Source organism: Chroicocephalus ridibundus, chromosome 1, assembly GCF_963924245.1.
Source record: "Chroicocephalus ridibundus chromosome 1, bChrRid1.1, whole genome shotgun sequence".
NCBI lineage: Eukaryota > Metazoa > Chordata > Aves > Charadriiformes > Laridae > Chroicocephalus > Chroicocephalus ridibundus.
The window spans coordinates 101,594,520-101,620,107 of NC_086284.1; the positions used below are offsets into that span (position 1 = coordinate 101,594,520).

The window sequence follows — 25,588 nt, forward strand, 5'->3', positions numbered from 1 at the left end:
CTGCAGAGTTCAAGCAGTAGACAGTCCCTGCCTCAAAGATGTAGAGTCTATTTAGATAAGATAGATAGTACATGTGGGTTTGAGGGGTAGAGGGAGGCGTGCACCGTGTGATAGCAACAAACAGTGTGCTAGTTTCACAACCATTCTTTTTGGAAGTGTGGGAGAGTGTGAAGAGAGGGAAGGTTAGTTATAAAGTTAGATGGAGAGGAAAGGGAAGGGAGAGAGCATTTTAGGAAAGGTGATGGGCTGCATAAGACAGGAGAGAACAAGAAGAAGAAACAGTACGTGGGGGTGAGGAGAACAGGAGGTGAAGGGTAGGAGCAAATCTTTAGCACAGCAGAAAGACGATAGTCAATATCACAGCAATTTCAGAGAGACGGGGCTTCCTACCCCCTTTGGCCATATAACAAGTATTTAGTTTGATTTAGTCATGTCAGTTGTGTTTCTAATGAGTTGAGCATGTCCACCTGCTATTTGTCTGCTCTGGTTGCCCTCTGTTGATGCTACAGGGAGCCTAAATAACTTGCTTAGACTGTATATCCAAATTTTTAGTAGGCTGAACTTAGGTGACACGAACCCCAAGCTCTATGTCCAAAGGTCCCCATTTTGACTGCTTCTGCTGCAGCTCCTTTTATTATCTTCATTAGTTCTGAAAAGCTGGCAGATGGAAGCCCAGGGTTGTGACTTTGTGCATTTGGGGAAAGACAGAGTTTCACCCTAAGGTGGGAAGGTCACTGATAACAAAGTCATCATGTGGAAAGTGCTACACTCTCATTTTCTGATTTTTCTCTGTGGAAGACACCAACTTAAAAATGAAGGCTCAGTTTTGAAATTCAGAAAGGCTGGTTTACCTCAGCATTTCTCTTTTTTTATACTTTTGCAGTTTCACCAAAAAAGACCTGTGTAAGCCAGCCTGAATATTGACATAAGCAACCAAAAGTTCGATTTTCCCTCAGGGAGTAGTAAATGGGAGGTATTTTCAGATATTTTTCAGTAGAACAGGGAGGTATTTTCGTTATTCATATTTTTGCATCTGACACGTTACTTTTTCTTTTTTAACATGTCTGCTTTTGAAGATTTTTTAAATAGATTGAACAACAAAAGACTGCTAAAATTGGAAACTGTGTGAGACATTTTGGTATTATTCAATCGGAGACAGATCTGACACTGAGGACAGTTCTTGTTTAAGAACTTCCATGGAATGAACATGATCACAGCACAAAACAAAGAAAAATGTCAGTTCTCCTAGTTGTATGTTCATCATTTAAGTCTCACAAGGTACCTGAGGAAACAGGTTCTGTTTTGAAATGGTTGATCTGTTCTATTCAGTTATGAGTTATTTTTACAATGCATCAAGGCAAGTATTAAAAAAAACATACTTTATTAGATCATAATTCTCTTAAATAGTTTGAATAACAGTTTCTAGATTAGTTCAGGAATTCTTCTACTTATAATTTTTCATGTGAAATCCCCAGTCTATAAATGTTCTTTAAGTGATTCCTATTGAAATATGGAATTTAATGCTATAAGAATACAAACAACCAGCTGAGATTTTCCCTTTGAGGGGCACAGAAGAAATGAGTTCATGAAAACCTAAACATACACATTATTAACAGCTGAAAAGATTGGATAAGCATTTTTAAGTTTCTTTTCTATATTGAATCTCCTCTTTTGTGTTTCTACCAATTTTTTAAAATAAGGTAGCTCCTGTTATCTCAAGGTAACTTATATTTCTTCTATTACAATTCAGAATATATTAATGAATTATGCCCTAAAAAGAAAAACAGCAGTTTCTTAACAGTTTGATACAAAGGTCTTTGAACTGGTAAGAACATCTCTACAGAATATAGAGCTTTTCACCATGCATTAATTGTACACAGCCACCCTACCTGCACTCTGGAGATTTAGATGACAAAGCATGTGTAAGATTACCCACTCTGTCTTGAAGACCATTTGCCGAGATGTAATTTGTGCTGGTTTGTCCAATGTAGTCTTAACAGCCCTAAGTAAAAAGCTTTCCAGTCTTTTTAGCATAGCAACACTGCATCACTTTGTTGCCAGGATAGTCTTCTCGATTTTCAGCTTATACTTACACTTGCTTAGTTTCACAATGTAGGCTAGAAATGTTGTATGTAAGACTTAAATACACCATTGCAATAACTTCATCCATAATATGTTAGAACACCCAAGCTGAGCTTCTGAAAAGCAAACAGTACAGATAGTTCGTTGTCTGTCAAAGTACAGAAGTGGAAGCTCTGCTAGTGTTTAGTCAGCCCAACTCATTGTGTTAGAAGAAATGTATTTTTACTGGGATCTGAGGGAATCAAATAGATCTTCAGACATTCTGTAGGGTCTTTGTAATGGGAGAAGAAAATTAAGCCTGTATACCTCATCCTCTAGAGCAAAGAAACTAAGAAAATATATCTGCCTTTAATCATGTAGTAATACCACAACATTACTTAACTCCCACCTTTGGTCTTTTAGGTACCCCAAATATTTCTTTATTAACCTGCACTGTGTAATGTTCCCATTAGTTCTTTAATGGCCATTTTGTATTAAGCCTTAAGTGACTTTTCCACAGTTGACAGCAGAAGCAACAAGTATCTAACAGCATAAAAATGTAAAACAGAATTGTTAGTAAAATAATCTGGAGCTTCTGGCACTGTTACCACAATAAATTAAAGATATTTAAATGCCTGTAGTTCTGAGGTTTGCTGTCAATGGTAGGATTTTTTAATAATTTTTAGATTCATGTTCTCTGCAATCAATTTTAATAGTTTAAAATTGTGAAGCTCTTTAGATTATTTAAGAAACACTGAAAACCTGAGACTTACTACAGCTTAGATCTTACTTAAGATGCCAAAAACATAACATCTTTTTCTCTCTCCTTTTTTTTTTTTTTGTTTGTTTCATCGGTGTGATTATTCTTTCTCCTGCAAACTCTCAGATTCTTTTTTCTCTTTATCTTGTTCAAAGAAATTTTTATTTATTTGTGTTCTGGTAGATGCAAGTACATTAAACAATGTCCATACATACTCAATAGCAGTCAGTAACATTTATTTATGCTGCTTCTGTTCCTAGAAAGATTTCCTATCCTCAGAACCACCACTTGCCATCCCTGCTGTTTAATATGTGAATATTTGTTCCTTACAGTTAGACAATGACAATGTATTTGCAATGAATTTAATACATGACTCTGTAAGCTTCGTATCTTGAGTCTGAGGGGAGTTGACAAGCTTCTCTAGAATTCCTGCTTGATTTGCTGCCTGGAAAAAACCAGAGATTTTTCCATACATATTTCACAGACCAAGTGTGAATGATGAGTAAGTTAACTAAAAACTCTGAGAAATGTAAAAACTATATTCTAGAACCCAGAGAAATAAATTCAGTTCCTCCTGTTGTTAATGCAAATTTCCTGCATGTAAAGCATCTTATATCAGAGCTACTGAGAGTGCTTTATGACATCTGAACCTGTTAATGAGCCATACTCACCCCTACTGCTCGATAACTCTAGTGAACCCAGCTAAGGTACACCCTCAGTGAACTCTGCTCACTCCATCTATTCAAATACTGTATTTTAAGCTCTTTCCAACTGATGCAAATTGAAATCACCCCTTGTGCCAAGCACAGGATAGTCTTCTAAAATGTATTCTTAGCCATTCAAACACTGGGATCACTGCAAAGGAATGCAGATTACTTGCTAGTATTCTCACCTTTAAAGCTGAGGATGAAGATAATTTGCTTCAGATCACACTGTGCTGGGTCCTGCACAAGTATAGTCATTACAGTCCCTACCCCAAGAGTTAATTCTAGAAGACAAGACAAAACAGGCCATTGGGACCAACCACCTTTCTTGGGATGGGCAAGACAGAATAACAAAATTAAACAGGATATACACCATTTTTTAGCTTTAGTACAGGGAGGCATGAAAAGCAACTCCCATAGGCAGGTCTTGTATACAGCTTGGATTTTAGTAATAGTAAAATAATGCAGTAATACGGTGCATCTCATTGTTAGAGGTCTTACAGATGGGCTATTAAGCTATTTTTTCCCTTTGTTGGCTACATGTCCAGATAGAAATGAAAGCTCCTATGGTATTTTTCAAAAGGAACAGCTCCAGCTACTTCCAAAGATCCCTCTCCACCTAAAATAGGCTATGCTTTCGAGAGCTGAGTGTAGGCTATTGCTAAAATGAATAGCACATAATGAGTGCTGCATTTGCCTACACACCATTGCCTAACAACCAGTATCTAATTCATTACTGTAAAGCATTTGAGGATGTCATGAGCATGAAAGACACTATATAAAATGAAATTCTATTAGTCTCATTTAATAGTGTTTCAAACATAACACCATTTCCATGTAGTTTGAAAAGTAATTTAAGATATCCCAAGATAGATTACTCTAAGCTAAAATTTTAGAAAAGGTTCTTCTTTGCTTCTTGCTCATTGAATTTGCATTTAGTGATTGAATAGCTATTGCCTTAAAGGATATATCAATGAAATTACTAGGGATTTGCCAGTGAATTACTTTCAAAAGTAACAAAGCTTCACAAAAAGTATGTGTAATGGATATAATGTATTTGAGTTATGAGCCATAGCTCAGCCAGTATAGGACTGGTGAAATACCATTAGAAATTTCAGCCAAAGTTTTAGATTACTTCAACAGATTCCTAGAATGTCGGCACACTCTGCACTCATGAACTGGCAAAAGAAGAAGAGAAGTTTCAGCTGTGCAGTAAACAAACAAAACAAAGACAATGATCTCATCAGTTTGTGCCAGCTGAAGCTAACAGTCATTGAAGAGGAAGTTACAGGATGTAAACATGTCCTTCTATCAGAAAAATTACTGGAAGATTATGCACTCTCTTGCCCAAGAATGTTTCCCTACAAGAGAAGTTACCTAGATGCTCCATGTATTGATTCCCATCTGGAATCTGATGCAATCCTCATGATTGGATTGCATGATTGCATTTGATGCATCCTCCTTATACATGACTGAAAATGTAAGTTTGCACCGCCTTGTTGGCACTATTGGCATCTTCTTGTGTGCCTTCTGACAGAACCTACGGCAGCCTATGGGAAGTCAGGCAAGGGGAGCTTTATACAAAGGTGCCTGATTTTCTTTGGCTGAGAAGTGAAAGAGTAATGTGAAGGCCACGCTTTCTGTGTTGGCACTTAGAGCATCACATTAAACCCATGAATGTCACAACAGCATGATAATTTGAGATTAAATTCAGTGCAAGGCAGGACACCACAGTCTTGAGATATTGTAGGATTGGGCAACTGTTCATTTGCCTTAAAGAAGCTTATAGAAAGGAAATATGTTTAAACCTATCTGACTATTCAGCAAGAAAAGGCACCATGAGTTGATAATAATGTGCAAATTTCACAGCAGTGTCAACCAAACTAAGGCCAGGCACACAGCTGAAAAGAAAAAAAAATAAATAAAAAGGGAAAACGACTCCATTAGACAAGAAGAGTTTCCAGCTTCTTTCTTATACCCGCAGCTGAATGAAAGACCTCACCAACAGTGCAAAAGTATAAAGAAGCATTTTAGATAGCCATTTTTACTAGTTGAAGTTAGCATGCTTCACATACCAATTTACACTTCACACATCCCTTCTTGCATCACAACAATATCATCTATCACTTGCACTTTACGTGCATATCATTTAAAATAAGAAGAGCAGGATTTCTTGCTTTTTATGCACCCAGGAAGACGGTAGCCGTATCACACAGGTATGAAACGGCAGCACATCTCTGCACACAATCCAGTCTCTTACAAGAGCAGAGTCTGTCTTTGCTGCTCCCCTGAGGTCGTGGAAGATTTGGGCTCTTGGCTCCAGGACAGGTACACTGTCAGCAACAGCCCATGGATTCAGACCCCTGGAGAAATCTCTCCATGCTGACGGCATTGCTACAAAAAAAGATATGAGCCTCACTGAGCTAGGAGAGATGAAAAATAAGGCCTGCTTTTCATGATGTGTTTATTTATTCAGAGATGTCAAGAGGGAATACTACCAAAGTCTGCCCTTAAAGACAAGTTCTGCCCTGAAATGATACACTCTGTTGTGTGTTTATTTACTTTTTTTTAAAGAAAGAAAGTCTCACTCTGCTGTCAGTCTGTATTCAAAATCACATCTGCTGAAGTCAGGACCAAAAGTATGTTTTAATGTTTTTTCTTCCCCAAGTTAATCTGTTAGAACTCATTCTGTCAGAAAGGATGGAATTCCTTCTTTATCTGCCATCAAAACCCAGATTTCTTAGAGGTGTTCAAACTTTCTTAAAATATGCCATTTTGATAAAAGAGACAAGTGGAAAAATTTGCTTAGTTTCCAGAAGAACTTCATAGTGTGTGCGTGTGTGTGCGTGCATGTACTAGTGATCATTAGAGAAAGGAAAAAATGCAAAACTTGAGAGAATAATTTCATACAGATTCTAAATCTCAGTGATAACAATAAAAAATATTATTTTTTTCAATAAAATGCCTGGAAAATGGGATGTCATTTTTTAACCTGTCCTATTGAGAAACAACGTTCATACAAGAGTACCTTTATCTTCTGAAGAAGGAAGATCAGAACTTCAGTAGTCCTGGTCATTTTTCTTAGGACAAGTAAACAAAACTCTTTCAATATTTTCAAATGCAGCAATTACTTGAATCTCGTCTGCAATTTCATGTTGTCTCTCTAATGGCATATTTCACACCCGTGACAGTATCATAAGCCTGAGAACCTTAGCTTGCTTCTTTAACCTGCTATACTCTAACTGCTGCAGTGAAGATATGCAGCTTCTTTACATGTAAATGTTTCTGTGCTTACCTATCAGTGATCTCAGGACATTACTGGAGGAAAAAGTGCATTCTGTTAGTGCTTGCCTTTACCAGCTTCTTCAAAACAAATATTTGACCATCAGCAGAACTCCAAAGCTCAAAATCTTCTGATCTTCTCCTTATATATTATATTTAATACTTTCACTTTAAAGGAAAATGACATTCTAGTCTCCTATGTCCTTATGATAGACCTCATCATTAGTAAAAAGTATTTAATAATATGCAAGAGCAAAGTATTAATATTTAAAATCACAGCTTGTTATTAGCCTAATAAATCCAGCCTTCCATCTTTAGGGCTCAACATTTATCTTCCCCAACTGTTCGTTCCTGATAAACTACAAGTTCTCTGGTGGAAGGAGGTGTTTTAAGGTCACATTATAAAGTAACATGGACACAAATTACTGATGATTTCCACAGCACTGTGCTTTCCTTTGATGATTAATAACATGCAAGAAATTGCCATACAGGACCTTTTTTTTTTTTAACTGGCACTCTTGTGTTATTACTTTCTTCCTCCTTTCTTTCTTTCATAGTAATGCATGAATCTGATGCTGAATGATACATTACCAACATGACTTAGGGCACTAACCTTAACTAAGGGCACCACAGATTCAGGGCATAACCTTAAACCTTTTTCTTAATATGAAATGCTCTAAGGGGTGTGCATGCAGTTGTGAAGCATTTTCTGCTTGTTTCATGCATTCCAATTACTATGAAACGTGAGCTTTTTGTTAGCAGCAGTCTAGCTTTATGAAGTGCAAGTAGTAGCATATTTGGTATAGAAAATATTTCTTTCGTGTTTTTTGCAAGAGATAGAAGCCAGTACTGCGATAAGACAGAGATGGTCAGAGCTCACCTCCTCTCAAGTCATAAGATGATCCTACTCTTTTAAATAAAGCAGGAGGGGTAGCAATTGTGACAGCCTGGCACCCCCGCAGCAGGGTCTCCTCATGTCACAGTCAGATAGCATTGGAAGACTATGTCTATACTGTCGAATAGGACCTGTCAGGGACCATTCTCACACCATTCTCAGCCCATGGCTTGCCCCAGTGCTAGTTTTTTGTACAGACCCATCCAAAGAGGGATGTTGCCATGCTGAATCCTGTCCCAAATCATTTCAGTAGCTGTTGCAGGCCACCCTGCCCAGAAACCCACACCAGAGCTGAGACAGGGGGCAGGGAGCATCTCTTTGGCATTGCTGCCTGTTAAAGTCATATTTTCGAGGAAATCCTCTCCTCTGCTGAGGTTTTTGGGAAAAAAAGCTGCTTGGATCAAGAGCTGACATCTGCATACCCATGGCCTGTGAGACAGAGGTGGAGGCAGGCTCCCACACCCCTTATTAGTAACTGTTGACACCTGGCCGTTTTTCCTTTGGCTTTTCCAGCTGGACTTGTCAGCTGTGGTTAAAACTAGTGAATATCTGGTATGTTTTCATCTTGAAGACAGCTGTGGGGTAAGGGACAGGTAACCACTAGCTCAGCTTACCCACAGGGCTGGGATTCAGTCACTGAAGATGCTTGTATAATTTCAGGGATCATAAGGGTGAGAGCAGCCCCACTGCGTATTCTCAAAGCCAGCTTTGAAGGTCTGAATGTTTTAACTCTGCCTCTGAAATCAGCAGATTGGACCCGGCCTCCATTGTTCTGGCTGAGGCGTGCTTTGGGGCATCAGTCCCTGTTAAGGGGAGTTCCGCCAAACCTAAGAGCTCTGGATTGCCCAAGCCTTCTGACAAAACAGGCTTAGTTACAACATCTACAACAAGTGTCTGAAATGGGAAAACAAAATTAGATTAAAAAATTTATGCCAAAGACAAGTGACAAAGATAAGCAAGTTTGATTGGGAGTCCCTCATCTATCAAAGAAATAAATGAAGCAGTACTTCAGACAGCTCATTTCGGTGTCAGACCCAGTGCCATACCACTCACTCCAGCTTCCATATGAAATTTATTTCTTTGTAAATAAGCACTTTCTTTCCTTCAGTATATCTGTTTTGTGGGATGGTCATTTTCATACCTTTTCTCAGGAAGTCCTAGCACACTTGCATATTTTAGTGCAGAGCACAAAACAGAGGAGGATTTCCTCCTCCATTAACACTTTGATTTAATAACTTCAATTACTCTAACTAGATATACACACAGAGAAATAAATATAAGTTTCACACTTCATAGTTGACACAATTCAGAGACTACAAGAAAAAAGCCCCCAGAGGTGCAGGCTATTTAGGAGTAAAGTTAAATCCCTAAATAAAGCAGAAATATATAAAGGACTAATGTCCTTTCCTCACATTGCCACTTGCCCTCAAGTGTATTTATATTTATATATATTATATATATATATGTTTGTTTTTTATTTTGTCTGTTCCCCCAGGAGAAGCCCAAAAGAGAAACAGAGATGGCCAAATTGACAGAGTCAATGAGTGAGTACAAATAGGAAGTTCAACCACTTTCTTTTTCCATCTATCCCCCTCCCTTACATAATGCCACAAAACCAGAAAATAGTGCTTGCATTCAGGGATCTCATTCAGCCCTGTCTTCACTCCTAACTTCACCATAAATCATTCCACTCCTAAAAAAAAAAAAAAAAGAGGAATGCCCAAAACAAGGACTGCTATTTCCTTCATGCACTGTTTAAATCAACTGGATTTGGACCTAAATCCAGCAAAGCAGCTATTACGTGTTTGACTTCATGAGCCTGAGTTTTACTCAAATAGAATGTAACTACTTGTGTTTAACAAGTGCCTAATTTACTTGATTTGGGTTAGTGCATACATTTCTTCACAAGCTTACAAAAGGTTGCACTATATCCAGTGCAATTATTCAGACTGTTGCCTGTGCCAGATTCATCCAATAGGAATTATGCCCTGAGATATATGTGGAAAGCTTTCTATGGATTTCACTGGTTTCTAAGAGGTGTGTGTTGTCTTAAATATGTAATCAACAAGAGGTAGTTTGTACTTCTGCCATAATACAGGATCTAGATAATGGAGTACTACCTATAAACACTTGTAGCTGAGAGACTCAGAATGGTTAATCTATTTCTGAACAAAATTAGGAGGCAATTTAGAACAAAATACTGGCAAACCACAGGCTCTTTCTCAAAACTTATCTAGCTCCACAGCCTATGCGAGCTTAGATAAATTGACTTTAAAAGGGAGAAATCTGTTTCTCTGCTCAGCCAGAGACTATAGAAAGACAGAAACACAGATATGCATAAGACTCATTTACATTAGAAAGTTGTTTCCAGATAATTTTTTTCTGTTAGTTTATGAATTACTGCTCCTAGGGGCATGCTTCCCTACCTTTTTGCTCTCCCAGTTCATTTCACTTCCTTTTGAAATCATTCTCTGTATCTCCTTACATATGCCATTACAGGGCAGAGTCACCCCTAGCTATAAAAAATTATTTCAGGATCAGAAACAACCTATCCCACAAAAAGGTGCTGCAGACCTGGGAGACATGATAGAGGCAGCAGAACATCCAGGTGGCAAAGACCCCACTCCTAAGCTTCGAGCACAGTTACAGGATGCAGAAGTCAACCTGAGAGCTTCTCTCCCCACGGGGAGAGCATTGCTAATCAGTAGCAGACTACAGGCAATGGCATAAGATGCATGGCAACCTACTGATGGGTAGTTCAACTCTCATTAAAGCCCTTGATGGAGGTGTGCGTTGTTATCTGAATGCTGTTCTGTCCACTACTTCTTCTCCCACACTGTCTGCATCTCATAAGACCTGGCAATATTCAAGTTTCTAAGTCAGATTCACGGATGAGATTTTTAATTTTTTGAGCTACCAACAGGGTACACATTTCTATACCTTCTGCAGTATTCATAAGCAGAAAGAAGTATTTCTCCATGGTGCAGTAAAGCCTATATGGTATCAGTAGAAATGTCAACAATACAGTTTAGCAAGGCCCAAAAGGACAATGATACCAGACCCTAGAGAACCCCTGTGCTATAAGGAACGTCACTTTTTCTCCATTAATCTCTGTCAATGTACAATGTCATTCTTAGAAACATCCCGCGACCCCATCACTTCTCTGGCATTACTGGATGCTGGATATCTGTATAATTATGTCTCAATGGAGGGGTGGAAGACGGATGGAACAATGGTGGGATCTGTTATCAAAGGTGGAAGCAGATAAGTAGTATCTGTTCTATGTGTTAAGTACTTGCTGGACTTGGCACAACCTTTCTGAAACAAGGTGAATGAATCTCACCAAAAAGTGTCAGGGCAAAGCAAGTAGACTTTCTGAATGGTCTGAAGAGTCAGAGGAGCAGCCTCCATAAATCTTTATAACTGATCAGGAACACAAGCTCAAAAATGCACTTTGAATTTCCTTTAGGATGTGTGTTTGTCTTGTGAAGTACTTTTATTTTGCTTCTTTAATACAGCATGCTTCTTAAAATGATTGACTTGCTGCTTTCTATAAGGATTTGTTCATACTTCATGCGAGCCTTTTATGAAATTTTCAGATGATTTCATGACATTTTAAAATATTTTTAATAAATGATAAACTGTGTTGCAACCTGGAAAGAAATTTCTTCCTGAACGTACCACAGTGCCCATTTTAAAGCTAGTGCAGATTAAAAGGAAATGAATGGAATGGGGAAGCAACAAGCTGGCATAGGATGGGCCTCTGGTTTGGACTGCAGGGCCTTTTTCCTGGAGCTGAGAAAATAAAGGGCCTTTGAGGCCTTAGAGGGTTTCAAAGGCCTCAAGAAGTGGCTTGATAATGGTACCAATATAATAAAATTATTATTTTCCTTTCAGTTTCACCAAGAGCTGTGCTTCTTGTCTCTTTCCTCTGTTCACATCTCTGCACAGTTCCAGAAAAAATCAATCACCTTCCCTACACTGCTCTTTTTCTCTCTATCAAAATGCTCTGATGAAGTTACCAAGCACTGCTCTCTGCTCCTTCTTCTCCATAAAGATTCTCTGGATGTTTCTGCAGTAAGAAAATCCCCGTACCTGAGATTCGCGTCACATTGCACGCTAAGAGGAAGACTGACAGAACACTGATGCAGTAGTTGTTCCAAGTCTGTTATCTTCGCCAGCAGGGATAACAGTCTGTATTTTTGTCACATTTTGTATTTCCATTCTCAGAGGATCTGTCGCATTGTAGGAAAGCTTGGTACAGAAAAAAAATGTTGTAATACTTTCTGTCCTATTTCTATAGGACTTCTATGATTATTGAAAGATACAAGGTATCATGACAGAGCCTTTTACTTGTGCGTGTTGAGACAACTGTGTGCCTTGAAAGTTTAAAAAAAAAATCATTAAAATACAACAGTCAAAGTGCAAACTAGAAAGAAATGTTGTGCTAAATGTTTAGGGATAGTCCCTTAGAGCTGATATTGAAGTAGAAATGCATACCAAATAAGACCACTCTTTGCCCCAAGTTATTATTTTACAACACTTGCACAGAGTTAATAGAAAGCTGCCCAAGAATTCCTTTATAATACCTTGACATCCATATGCATATGCCTGAATTGAGCAATTTACCTCATATAATCTCAGAATATTTAAAAGCTGAGCAGGAAAAAAAAATAAAAATAAATAAATGGCAACCAGAAACCAAATTATTTTCCCCATGGTTTTCTCCTGTTCCTGTTGTTCTTGTGCTTCCCATGCACTGGTGGTAATTTTTAACTCAAATCATGTCATCATCTTGCCTGCAAATAGCTAAAGCACAGCAAGCAATGTAGGAGAGCAAATATTAAGTGATACAGGAAGGTATCAGATGTTCAGCCTGATGTAGTTGGCCAATATGAAGAATTAGATATTCAGAGAAACATCCTATACAGAGCTATTCAGTCCTCAGGAATGATCACCATTTTGAATACTCTGGAGAATAAGAATTGTTACAAGACATTTGGTGAGTAGTCAAATATGATAACACCTTGATAGTACCTTAGAAAAGTCCTGTTAGGGTCCAGCGTCGTGATATTGACAGGAATTTCCTCTTGAGTTCCATCAGTTTCTTCTCCTGTTATCCAGTTAGTCAAGGCATACGGCATGTTCCTGAGTTGCCTTGGGTGAAAGCAAGCTGTCTACATCACAAGCCCTAAGTGGTATCTGTGGGATGTCTACCTTATCCCAGGGGCTAGCTGGTTGCTTCTTTTGCAACATGATGGCTCACCAGCTTGGATAGCACCTGCAAAGCTCTCCTTAGGGTCCTGGTATTTCTAAAAGCCCTGCCGGAGATGTGCTTTTTGTTGAAGACCAAGTGAGAATGTCAGTGTGTCCCTTCTCTTTCATCCATACTGAGCTCTGAGGTCTCCAGGTCACTGGTGTACAGATGAGTTTGTACAAACTCTTCTCCCTTAGGTAATGAGGAAATCCAAGGTCTCAGCTCCAAATTTTGCAGAAGCATGGATGTGGTGTGCCATATGATGGCTGCAGCATAATCAATGTGTGATATGAGCGGTGTGAACTCGCTATTGGCTAGAATGGAAAATGGGCAAGGTTGGATGCCTTAAAGCATTTAAACAGAGAAGTGACAGACAATTAAGATGTACTCTGGCCATAGGGGCATATCAATAAACAGTCATGTTTGTTCTGCTACCCAGTTAAACTGCATGGTACACCTGCATGAAGACAGCCAGAGGCAGAAGAGTTGGTTTAAAATAAGGAGGTTCCTTCATTTGTTGCAAAAATGTCCACTCCAAATGTCTGTAAATTTACTTCCAAAGGCAGTGAAATAATGAATACTGAGACCTTAGATGACTCCAGACAAAACCTTCTGAATTTGGCATGCCATGCATTTTACTCGGGGGTGGGGGGGGGGAAGGGAGGGGGTGGTGGGTAAAAAAAAAAAAAACCAAACAAAAAATCAAGCTAACCAGAAAGAATTTCAGGAGCAGACAAACCCTAGGAGAGACCTGGTTTGTGGTGGAGTGCTTTTCCCAAAAGCTTTCTTTTTCTTCTCTACAGTATCTGAATCTGAAGTGTCGCTATTGCTCTCTCATATTTGTAGAGAGGGTTCATAAAGAGAAAAATGTTTCTGCTTTGAGTTACTTTAAAGTCACATTTTCATGTGCCAGTGTAGTCTGGAAGTTTTTGAGCGGTTCTAATTATTTTGAATTATTGCTTTATGACACACAAGAAAAATGTGTGGTATGTTTACAGTAAATTCATATCCACCATACTCTGTCTTGCTATAGGACATATAGGACCTTTCTACTTTAATTTTTTTTATTTCCCCCATACTACACCTTTTATCTTTTGTTCAGAAATGTAATCTTTTTCCTATCGCATCATGAGTTGGTGGTGCATGCATAAATGCTATCTCCTGTGAACGCAACACCAGTTGTGCATACACAGAATCAGGACTTTGAAGAACTGAACCCAAAGCCATATCATCAGTCTAGAATACTGATTCTTCAGTCTCAGAAAGCATTTCCAAGTACAAATATGCAGTTCAACATTTTCCACTGATATCAAGTACCATCAATTCATTAGAAAGAACAGATTCTTACAATGCAAAATTCAAGTGCAAAAATGCCAAAGCATTCAGAAAACTCATTCAAGAAAGTAATTTGCCCGTGCATGGGGAAGTTAGAGTCATTTATTTTCAAGATACTCAGTTATCCTTTTATGGTTACCCATTTTATGAGGGTGTGCCAAGAGTGAAATAGGAAAGCTGTTTCTTCCACACTGTGTATTTTCATAGTCTCTTACTTTTCAGTAAGAAAAGAGTCCTGTTGTAATAGTTACTTCTGGAGGAGTAGTCTTGCAGCAAATATTGAGCCATAGAGATAAATGTTTTATTAAGTGGAACATCTAATTACTGTTGATTTGTTACTGTATATACAGGTTGATAACATTTATTTCAAAATTAACTCCTTAAATCTTTGGTCAAATTTAAATTACAAGTAACCAGAGCGAGGATTTTTATTATTATTATTATTAATAATAATAATACAGTTAATAATAATAATAATAGCAATTGTAATGATGTTGTTGCTATTTCAGCAGGAATTAGCTGATGTATATAATGAAAAGAACAGAAAGAACAATGCTCTTATCATTAAATGAAAATGCAGTCTATTCTTCATGGTAAAGGTCAGGTTTTGAGAGAAGAATGAAATTCTAAAGCAGGAGTTCATTATGCAAGAAAGCAAGAAGTTCTATTGTTTCAGTGATGCACTAGCAGGGGCTTAGAAGAACTGTGAACTTATATATGCAATAAGAAACAAAAGAAACTTGTCTTAATAAGGAAGCCGATTGACAGTACTTCCAGTCCTCAGTATACAACAATGTGAAGAATATTTGCTTTGCATTCTCTGAGCTTTTAAGGGTCTTGTCTTTAAATTCTCTCTGCAAATGCGAGGGACAGAAAATTTTTTTTCCCATATAAAAACCAAGACTTTCATATAGTCATATGATTCTAGGAGCTTAGATTTTTCAAGAATGTATTAAAATTTGATAGCACTGCTAGTATTACTTTGCTAAGCTAAAATATTTGTGAAAATTAAACTGAGGGATGAGATAACCAACAGCTGAATTATGAATGAAGTCTGACTTTCTGTTTTTCTAGTTAGGAACAGTGAATATATTTAGGCTGCGTAGTGCCACTTCTTATTGAAACACTATATTTCCTGCTACTTACACCTTTAACAACATTTATTCTGTTGAGGTTGTCATTTTCCATTGTAGGTGTGTGTTTCAATACTTCCCTTACTTTTATCAGCTCAGGATCACCCATTTCTAAAATGGAGGCTATGGTCAGTCTGATACTATTTAAGAATTCTCGGTGCCTTTCCTTTGCATTGCTACGGTCCACAGCACAACAAAGCTGGGTTTTTCAGTCACATGCTTCCCAGAGCAAACACTCATCTTCTATGCTAAATCTAAATGGTCTAGACACAAAGCTATTAGATAAAACACCTCAAAGCTTCCCACAGCACTTGTTTCTACAGAACTCAATCCACAGTCATATTGCAGTAACATCTTCTGATCAGCACTAGGGCAAAATTGTGAATCCATATCAGATTTGGTATAAGATACATTTAAGTGTAACATAGTCTTTAGAGGGGAAATACACGACGAGAATTAGTTTAAGCATGTGCAGAAATTTAATTTTGAAAGCAGAAGTCACTTCAGATTTAAGTACCAATTTTTGAGGACCTTGGTACAGGATTGAGTTGCCAAAAATGTGGGTTAGGTGGCTAAAGCTTTTTTTGAGATAACATTTTCTCATCATACCCTAAATATGGGTATGTTCACATCTGGGCCAGTTAGCATTGCACCCTTAACTGTCTATTTCCAGCTATTTGGGTCTCGGCTTCACAGTTTTAATGCTGTTCTAGTGCAGAACTTTTTCTATTTTTATTTAACATGCACTTAAATCTTCCGAAGGTGCTAACCAACAATGGACTTCAGTTGCAGAAGTGAGCAGTGTGCAGTGCTGAAAGAAAAGACCACAGAAAGAGCAGGAAGTCCATATTCACTCAGGATAAAGAAGTCATTAAAAATGTCTAATCAATTGTCTTCACAGAGAACAGATGAGTTGAATTAAATGGTGAAAAACAGGATCAATGTTTCTGAAAGCTGTAGAAAACTGTCTGGCCTGGATCAGGCTTATTGAGCTATCAAGCAGATAAGAGACCGTAATGGATTTTAGTTCTAGGAAATAAGCGTAGCATGATGAATAGCAAAGAATGCTCGTCAACAGTAAAGGGAAAAACAACCCTGAAAAAAAAGGTATCTGAGATGTACAAGAACAGCTGTTAAACAGGTAGTACCATAAATGTATTGGATTTTGAGACCCTTAGACTTTGAAAACGAGTTGCAAAGGTGTCCAGAATCAATAAATGGAAAATGTCATAGAACGTGGTAGGATAAACTATTTGATGTGGAAGAAAAATACCCCACTTCATTGGAGAAAGGGCCAGTTGCATTATTCAATACAAGCAATGAGAGAAAGGTCTTATGATGGTATTTTTGACAGATGTCTTTTAAAAGCCTTATAATCGGGTATTAAATTAATCCCTAAAGCTAGACTATATTCTCCCTGTATTTTTCACCTGCCTCCATTGCTCTTCAAACATTTGACAGGGGACAACAACAACTATATTAACCATATTACAGGCAAAATAATGCCTACAACGCATTAACTCAAACTGTATTATTTCTGAACCAATGCCTGAACTCACAGCTCAGGCCCTTTCAGCTTTATTTACTGCTATTCCTTTTACCATGAAATATCTTGACCTACAATGGAAGAGAAAGCCAAAAAGACTCCTGTGAGAGTCATTGTCAACAGTAAGAGAGCTGTTAAAAGATAAACCAATAAGAATGAAGACACCTGTAAGATCTGTCCTCCTTTGAGTCAGTGCAGCACTGTTTCCAGACGCAGGGATAGCAGCGATTGTGCAATGTTCTGCAGCCCAACATCAGTCTATCCCAGACTGCAGCGTTGCTCCCTTTGCTGTCTCAGCCCAGGCATGTTGCACCAGCATATCTCTCTGCAGAAAAGGAAGGACACAGTTGTGTGCCCCTGCTGATCCTCACTGTTAGCACTGTGCACTGCATGAAATTCTGCCATGTGATGAGAGATTGCTCCTTCTTCCTATTATCATCCCTCCTGTAAAAAATTCCCCTGTCTCCCCTCTTCAAATATTTGCCAGCTTGCAGAACTGCTCTCTAATCCCCTTGTAATTAAACTGCAGAATTAGATCTTATAGTCCACTTCAACATTCAGGGCCTCCAGTCCTGGTTGTTCTTTGCTGAACTCCCTCCACTTTGTCATCATCGTACTTCATAAGTACATTTCTTAATCCACATACATATAAAGCAAATGCTCAACACAGAAGTAGCAGCAGCAAAGTTACACTGAGAAGCCTAGCTCTTACAATGGCGTGTCCCATCTCACCTGGAAGTCTTCCACTGGATATCAGTCGAAGCCCTAACTTCATTTTCTTTTCTTAGTTTGGCTTAATGACTTACTTGGAAAAGGAAAAGGAAGAAACATAAAAAGAAGAAAGGAAAGGAAAGGAAAGGAAAGGAAAGGAAAGGAAAGGAAAGGAAAGGAAAGGAAAGGAAAGGAAAGGAAAGGAAAGGAAAGGAAAGGAAAGGAAAGGAAAGGAAAGGAAAGGAAAGGAAAGGAAAGGAAAGGAAAGGAAAGGAAAGGAAAGGAAAGGAAAGGAAAGGAAAGGAAAGGAAAGGAAAGGAAAGGAAAGGAAAGGAAAGGAAAGGAAAGGAAAGGAGAAAAGGAAAAGGAAAGGAAAGGAAAGGAAAAGGAAAGGAAAGGAAAGGAAAGGAAAAAGGAAAAAAGAAACAGGCTGCTATAGCTGACCGTTGTTGAAATAAAGTAACTCACCAAAATCAATATTCATCCAAAATAAAATCCTGTTTCCTCAGGACAGACACAGGCAATTTCAGCCCAACTGATGGAATATTACCTTAGATAAATGCATTTCTCTTCACCCTTCCTGGCAGCACCAACTTGTGGAGATGGGAGATGTCAAAAGACAGATATCAGAAAAACTGTAACGCCATCATATCTGAGGAAATACTTTTCATAGGGCATACAGCCTATGAAACACTTTGCCACTAAGTACTATAGAGTAAATAAAGAGTTAAAAAGAATCCTGGCAGAGATGGGCTGCTGAGCTACAAATACACAGTTTAGAAACTCAGACATTAAAATGCAAGGAGTTAGAAGGAGATCATCCACTAGGAGGGGGGCTAGAAGGAAGTGATCCACTAACCAGTAAAGACTAGGCAAAAAGTTCTTCTGTGGATGGTTTCACAGAAGAACTTCACATCAGTCTGCTTGAGAGATTAGTTTCTATCATCTCCCTCATCATCACCGATGAACACCACCTATTACCATCGCCACCACTAGCCCCACATTAGGACTATCACCCAGCAGTTAAGATAACTTTCCCTGTCTTCCTATAGTCTTAAGGCCAGGAATCTTTTTAACCCGCTGCCAGTATGGACAACCTGTGTCCACCTGAGCAGTAGTAAGAGCTCTAAGAATGGCTGCAGAACTATTCCAGTTTGGTCCTGAGACCTCAGAGATCCTATCGAATTCCCAAAGACAATGTACCAGCTTACAAAGAGACAGAAAACCCATGACACTTCTGAAGCTGAGAAGAGTCACTGCCGACTGTTACAAGGGCTTTCACTGAGCCCTGTCCTTCCCCAGCTGGCTTCTTCCTCACACGGCTAGAGAGGGGGCTGAGAGAAGTGTGGCCAAAGAGACTGGAGACGAAACCCACAATGTATCTGGCTTCTATAAACACATACTTTCTGCCTCATCTCCATCAAGTCAGTTGAATTTTAGGGTTATGTAAGTGATTGGGCTCAGTCCTTGGGTGAAATTTAATTGCTTGTTTTATCTAGGAGGTCAGATCTGATGGTCCTGTCTGACTCCCAATCCATATCCATATGTCTTCACGCAGCTCACGCTTTATGCATGGAACAATATCAGGCTCTGTTCTACTACAACTGATTGTGAATGACTGATACAGAGATGATTACACTTCCAAATCATGACACTTTAAATTACCATTTTCGTTCATTCACAAGAACTAAATTCACAGAATGATTGTCATCGTCTGACATATTTATCTTTGTCAAGCTGAGCCTGCTATCTCTACATCGCAGGTTTCCTCTGTTGCTCCCAGGAACTTACACAATGGAGTCACGTCATGTGTCATGAAGCATTTGCTTACCTAGCTACAAATCAAAAGGACAACAAATAGCATGATTACTTGTCCTTAAAAGTGGCACATTTTTGTTGAGTTTAGAAAACCTATACTTTCACTTGACAGATTTGGGAGGCAGTTTAAATATCCTGTTCTGCTCTGTTTTCTAGTATAGTTTGAATAGTTATTTTAATGATAGGCAAAGAAAAATTTTCTCTGAAACCTACTGAAACATAGGATGGTGTATTGGCGCACATTTTCTTATCTTTTCTTTTTTTTTTTTAATAAGGAAAAGAACTATCTACAGACCTCCTGCTAAGTCAGTTTGCTGCCTATGGCATATTGCTCTTGCATGCGGTTGAGTGTCTTTTTGGTGATAACATTATTATTTAGGGGAGTATTACTATTTAAGGCACAAGTAACTCATGCTGTTGTACTAATTTGTGGGTGAATGCTGTATATTTTTAGTATCCATTCAATCATATGTGCTGGGCTGTAATGTTTAAAAATGAATTCATGAAAAGCATGATACAAAACCCATTAAATTGAACAGAAAAACTCCTACTGTTTTTCTGCCTCCCTAATTTTATAAGGTGCCCATAATGTTAACATGAAAAGGAAGGAGAGAGACTCATGAACTAATTTAAATGATTTCTTTATGTCAGTAACTTTGAAAGGTATTAACCCTGCATTAAGGTATGACCTCACTGACTGCTAGTTGGGCAGAACAGTTCACACAATGGAAAGACTGCCCATGTCAAGGTCTTAAATATAGTTGTGTTGCCATGTCTTAATCATGTGACAGGTTTTAAAAACCCAGTGCTCTCTCGGTTCATTCTGTGCCCCTACTGCAAGAGATTCTGCTCTGGGTTTCATCACGCAGTTGACTGATGTTTACAGAAATCCCAAAGGCTTTGCAGGTGTAAGGGCAACGTTCAAAATGACCGCGTTTCAAAACAGCTTGAAATGGTCTAGTTTTAAAGTACATTTCTTCAAATCAGTACAGTATACCTTGTCTTATCTTTTGGGGTAGGTCTGAAACAACCACACAGAAACCTGTTGTCAAATAGGTGGACTGGTAGCAAAGTTTGTGTTGTCAGGCTGTTGGCACAACTCTGTTGTTCACTGTAGAGCTTTGTGCAAATGTCCGTGAAGAACAGTCAGGGGTCCATGACCGAGAGTCCCTCCCTCTGAGATACAGATCCACAAGGAGAAAGAGGCAGTGGTTTCTATGGCCACTTTCACAGCTTGAATAAATGGATAAGTCTAAATGCTAAAGCTCCTGGACATGAGGAACCTTGACTTGAAGCCCTGGAGAAACATGGTTGGTGGGAGAGATTAACAGTGGGATTTAGGCTTCATTCTGTGGAAGTGATTTAGTAAGAGCTGGTGTGTTCATGTGGGCCAGTTGCAGTAAGCGCCAGTTCTTTCCCCAAACACCCCACTGTTCGGGAGCAGACAGTTGGCTCCCTCTGCCTCACTAGCAAAGTCCAGTTCCCTATGAAACCTTTCACACCTTCATGCTCCTATTTTGGACACCCCAACTGTAATCAAATCCTTCTATTCTCCCTCTTTCCCACCTCCACTTCCAAACCCTTGACAAAAGATACTGCAGATCTACATCTTCCCACTCAACAGCAGAAGGCCTTGAAATGCTTCTTAAATGCTGTTGAAATTGGTCAGTGGATTAATATTTTTTTTAAATTGTCACATTGAATGAGTGATAAACAGAATCCATAATAGTCTATGTCTTAGAAAACTAGGGTAAAAATCCAAGGCCTAACTTGATAAAGGCCTTTCCAGTAACCCTTGCAACCGTTGTTGGTTTAAACTCAGGTATCCTTTTTCCATGGCATTAAACAAACAGCTGAAGGAAAATAATTTAATAATTTAAGAATAAGAGGAGGACAAAAAGCAGCCAAATTATACAAAATTTAAAATGTACAAGGAAAATGAGTGCTGAGAATGTGTATTTTTAACTTGAGCAGTGCTGTTAGGTGGTGGGTTTTAATTTTAAGAAACTCTTTTCAAACTTCCTTTGGAACAGAAGAGAGGTATGCCATTGTGGCAAAACCATTTATTTTTTTTTAAAAAGAAAATACGCTGAGAAAGGGGCTGGGGGAATCTCATCTTTATCAAGAGATTATAATTTCAAATTAAGTCTGCATTGTGTGTTACTATAGAAACTCCCATTTTGTGGCATGTTTGTGGGGAAAAAGTCAAAAGTTGCATTTTAATGAAGGTAGATCACACATGAGCTTCCTCAGTAAAGCAAAATAAAATAGATGTTTCTATCAGAAATTGAATAATTACCCAAAATAAGGTGAGCTAATTAAGGTCATGGGGAAGGGATATTAAATCCTGAAGTTATATGTTATGTTATGTTGATTTTTCAACACTAGTCTCCGCCTTACAGATTATGTATTAGATACTGCGGGAGTCTGATGGATTGAGAGGCTTGTTGCCATGGCAATATTTGCTGCTTTGCTGGTATTCCCTACAGAAAGTAAAGGATTTTTTTTTTTCTACTCAGTTAGACAAATTGGCTATATATAGCAAGAGATGTTGGAGAACTGAAACAGCAGAATCTGGTGGGGGGAGTCTTGGGGGAAGGACTGACATTTATAAGTCTTAAGAAATCACAATAGACTACATACCAGTGAGGACTGAGGAGGGCTGCTGAAAGAAAGAAAGAGAAAGGGAGAGGGATGGAGAGAAGGAAGGAAGGAAGGAAGGAAGGAAGGAAGGAAGGAAGGAAGGAAGGAAGGAAGGAAGGAAGGAAGGAAGGAAGGAAGGAAGGAAGGAAGGAAGGAAGGAAGGAAGGAAGGAAGGAAGGAAGGAAGGAAGGAAGGAAGGAAGGAAGGAGGGGAGTGAAAGAGGCTTATGTCATATATACATAGTATATCTTGTGTTTAGGGGCAGGGAGGCCAGCAAAGGAGAATAGGTGATGTTGCTTAAAAGAAAGGTACAGCTGCTGTTGATTGACTATTCTTGAGGTGGTTTATAGCTTCAGGGAGAGCTAGGAGGTAAAAACCTCTAAAACCAAAAAAAAAAAAAAAAACCACAATGGAAATGCTTACCACTGAAATTGTCAGTGTAAATCACAATTTAGGCTCCAAATATAAGACGCCTTCTTCTGTTCTTTCTTTTTTTTAATCTTTGCTCACAGCATTTTTAAAGCAAGGTGTTGATACCATTTCTATCCTCCTCTTGGCACAGTGAAAGCAAATGTGCTTCAGTCAGATGTTAGGGAGTACTGTCTCTTATGTATGGTTCAGTCTGTTGCTCGGAGGTGTGGGAAGAGTGTGACAATGTGCTTTCATTTTAATATTAGCCCATCTCAGCCAAGCATCTATGGATTACTGCAGAGGAAAAAAAAGACTGTTTTGTTTCTTCCTCTTTTCCACTCCTATCCCTTTTATACACAGAAATGCATCAAGCAATCTATAGTATTTGCACTGAGGCTTATAAAGTCACTACCCTAACAAAACTGACCAGGCAGCTCTAACTGCCCTTGGTTCTAATTCACTTGCCATACCCCTAGCCACTCTTTCTTCTTCCTTTTTATGCCAGTCATCCATTACAGTTTTTCATTTTTAGAGTATCAGATACATACAGTAACCTGTACAAAAGACAATCTGTGGCAAATCATTAATACAGCTCTTGCACCAGAGAGTTCAGGCTTACATGAAAGAAGAGCATCATAAGGAATATGTTCTTCACTGACCACGACTGACTGGCAGTTTCATGACTATGGGGCATCCTGAGGAAATGCACTTTTAAAGGATACAGGATGAATAGACAGAGGGGAGAAGAGCAGGTCTATAACCAGGATCTGATTTCTGAAAGGCAGAAGCAGCTTCAATTTAATAATAGAAAAAAAAACACTGGAAGAGAAACAGAAAAAACTGGAAACACAAGTGCAACAGTGAACAGTGGAGGAGCGGTGCGAGAGTATACATGTGCAGAGGCAAGGAAGGGGAAATCTTAGCAGCAGCTTTGCAGGCTGTATTTCAGTCTATGTTATTCCATAGAGCGTGTATTACAGCAGTTTTAGTGATGTGATTAGATAGAAAAGACATATAAGATCATTATAAAAACACTTAACCAAGTAGTGAAGAAGTGAGGGAAAAACAGGGAAATTAGAGAAGATACTGAAATTATGAAATGCTATGGAGACAGAAATAACAGAGCCCTCTGTTCACACCAATGACTAGAACTGGGAATGAAGACAAAAGAGGTTTTTTGGAAGGGAGGAGTAAGAAATCCTTCCTTAGACATATTAACATTCAGCTGTCAGATAGAACAAGAAAATTAAACTAGAAATCAGAAAATTAATTACAGTTCAACAGAAACAGAGAAAAGTTGGGAGGGGGGAAGAGAATGGTGAGAATCTTAATATCCTATTTTCACCTGTATAACCTCATAAAATCCGCACCTCTTTGAAAGTACAGGTACTAGAAGACAAGTCCTCACATAACTCAAGGTTCAAAACCACTATGCAGCAGGGTGGGGGACAATGAACAGGGATCAGAAGTAGAGTGACTATTGGTAGAGAAGGATCAGGCTAATGGGAGTGGGGCTAAGTGAACAATGATGGCAGGGATGGAAGTTTTCACTCCTTTCACCAAAAGATGTATATAAACCACACAGTTCTTGAATCAGAGATTGCTGGAGAAGGAGGAGTTGCCTTTGGGTTTTTTGGTTGGTTTTGGTTTGTTTGGGGTGTCTTGGGCTTTTTTGTTTTGTTTTTCTCTGAGGGGAAGGCTGTTTCATTACCAATAACCCACACAAAATAAATGAAAAAATGCAGCGTGTCATGGAAGAAGGCATCGTAGGATCATCAGGAATGAATAAGAGTCTGTATGAAAGAGGCTATTAGCAAACTGAGCAGGAGCACTTTCAGATGAGTAGCTCAAGTGAACGATTTGACAGAAGAAGACAGAGAATTAGGGCTGTCTGAGGCAGACTGTGTCCCTTTGGAAAACCTTAGCCACAGTTTGTCTCTCCGTGATCAACACTTAGCATTTCAGAAGTATTAACAACTTAATCATCATTATGTTTTTGAAACTTACCAATGGAGACAAAACCACGTGTCCGACAAAACCATACTGTCCTGTTCCTGACATCTGGCTATGAAGCCAATTGCACATTGTGCTTAAATAAGCGCTAACTGTACACCTGTACGTAGCAGAAGTTTGATTTGCTTTGGCATAAAGAGTGAGGATCTTAAGTTTCCACACAGGGCTATAGGTTACCCTGCCAAGATTTTCAATAGAAAATGTAAAAAAATTGACCAGAACAAAGAACTGTATGGGCTATGTAGTATCAGGCATTCCCGAGGTGGCAACAGAACAACAGATGTGGTGTTTCAGCTTTTGTCTCCCACCAGCACTGGGGAAGCTATTAGAGAAGCGTCTGTTATTGATTCACACTGCTTAGAATCCATTTATACTGGCTGGTTTGGGAGCCATTATAATTTACAGTCTGTCATGTAAATTGTTCTTGGTCTGTGAAATATTGATCTATTAGATAGACATGCCATGCATGCACACTGAACACATGGACTCAAAATCCTCAGGGATTTTGCTTTTTAAACAGCAGATTATTGCCCACGTTCACTAACTACTTCTACAAACAGCTCAGTAATTTCAGGCTTTAATACCCTCCTCAACTCTCTTCCCACATAACTAGAGGTAACATTTGATGTACTAGGGATTAAAGACCTGACTTTTTTTAATTTAAAATAAAGTAATTTTCATGTGCACAAAGTATTTCTTAAATATCTTATATTGAGATATATACACACACATATGTGCACAGATTTATCTGTATATAAATGTATATGTATTTTACACAACCTTAGATTAGATTGGAAGAGGTGGTGATGGGCTGGCTTCTTGGGTGAGAATTTGTTTTGGCTTTAAACCTTACATTGCCAGTAACATAAAAGAGAAACTATGTACAGCTGATCTGTAAATGAGAGTGACATATGAGAGTAGCAAGGAAAAAGCAGTTGTGTCTATACATATTCTGTGCCCATCAGTCCGCAGTAAAAAGGCTTGAAGCAGCTGTGCTTTCAGAGCACCCTCAAGTTTGG

The 25,588-nt window shown here is 38.7% G+C and overlaps 1 protein-coding gene across 3 annotated transcripts in view; it reads left to right on the forward strand.

The window, feature by feature from the left end:
- Positions 1 to 25,588, forward strand: part of KCNJ6 (potassium inwardly rectifying channel subfamily J member 6) — a 170,225-nt gene that overhangs the window by 47,394 nt on the left and 97,243 nt on the right. For all 3 annotated transcript variants that reach the window (XM_063345554.1, XM_063345563.1, XM_063345572.1), the window contains exon 2: positions 9,198 to 9,246. In XM_063345554.1, coding sequence (XP_063201624.1) covers positions 9,198 to 9,246 — 49 coding nt within the window. The remainder of the gene's footprint in view (positions 1 to 9,197; positions 9,247 to 25,588) is intronic.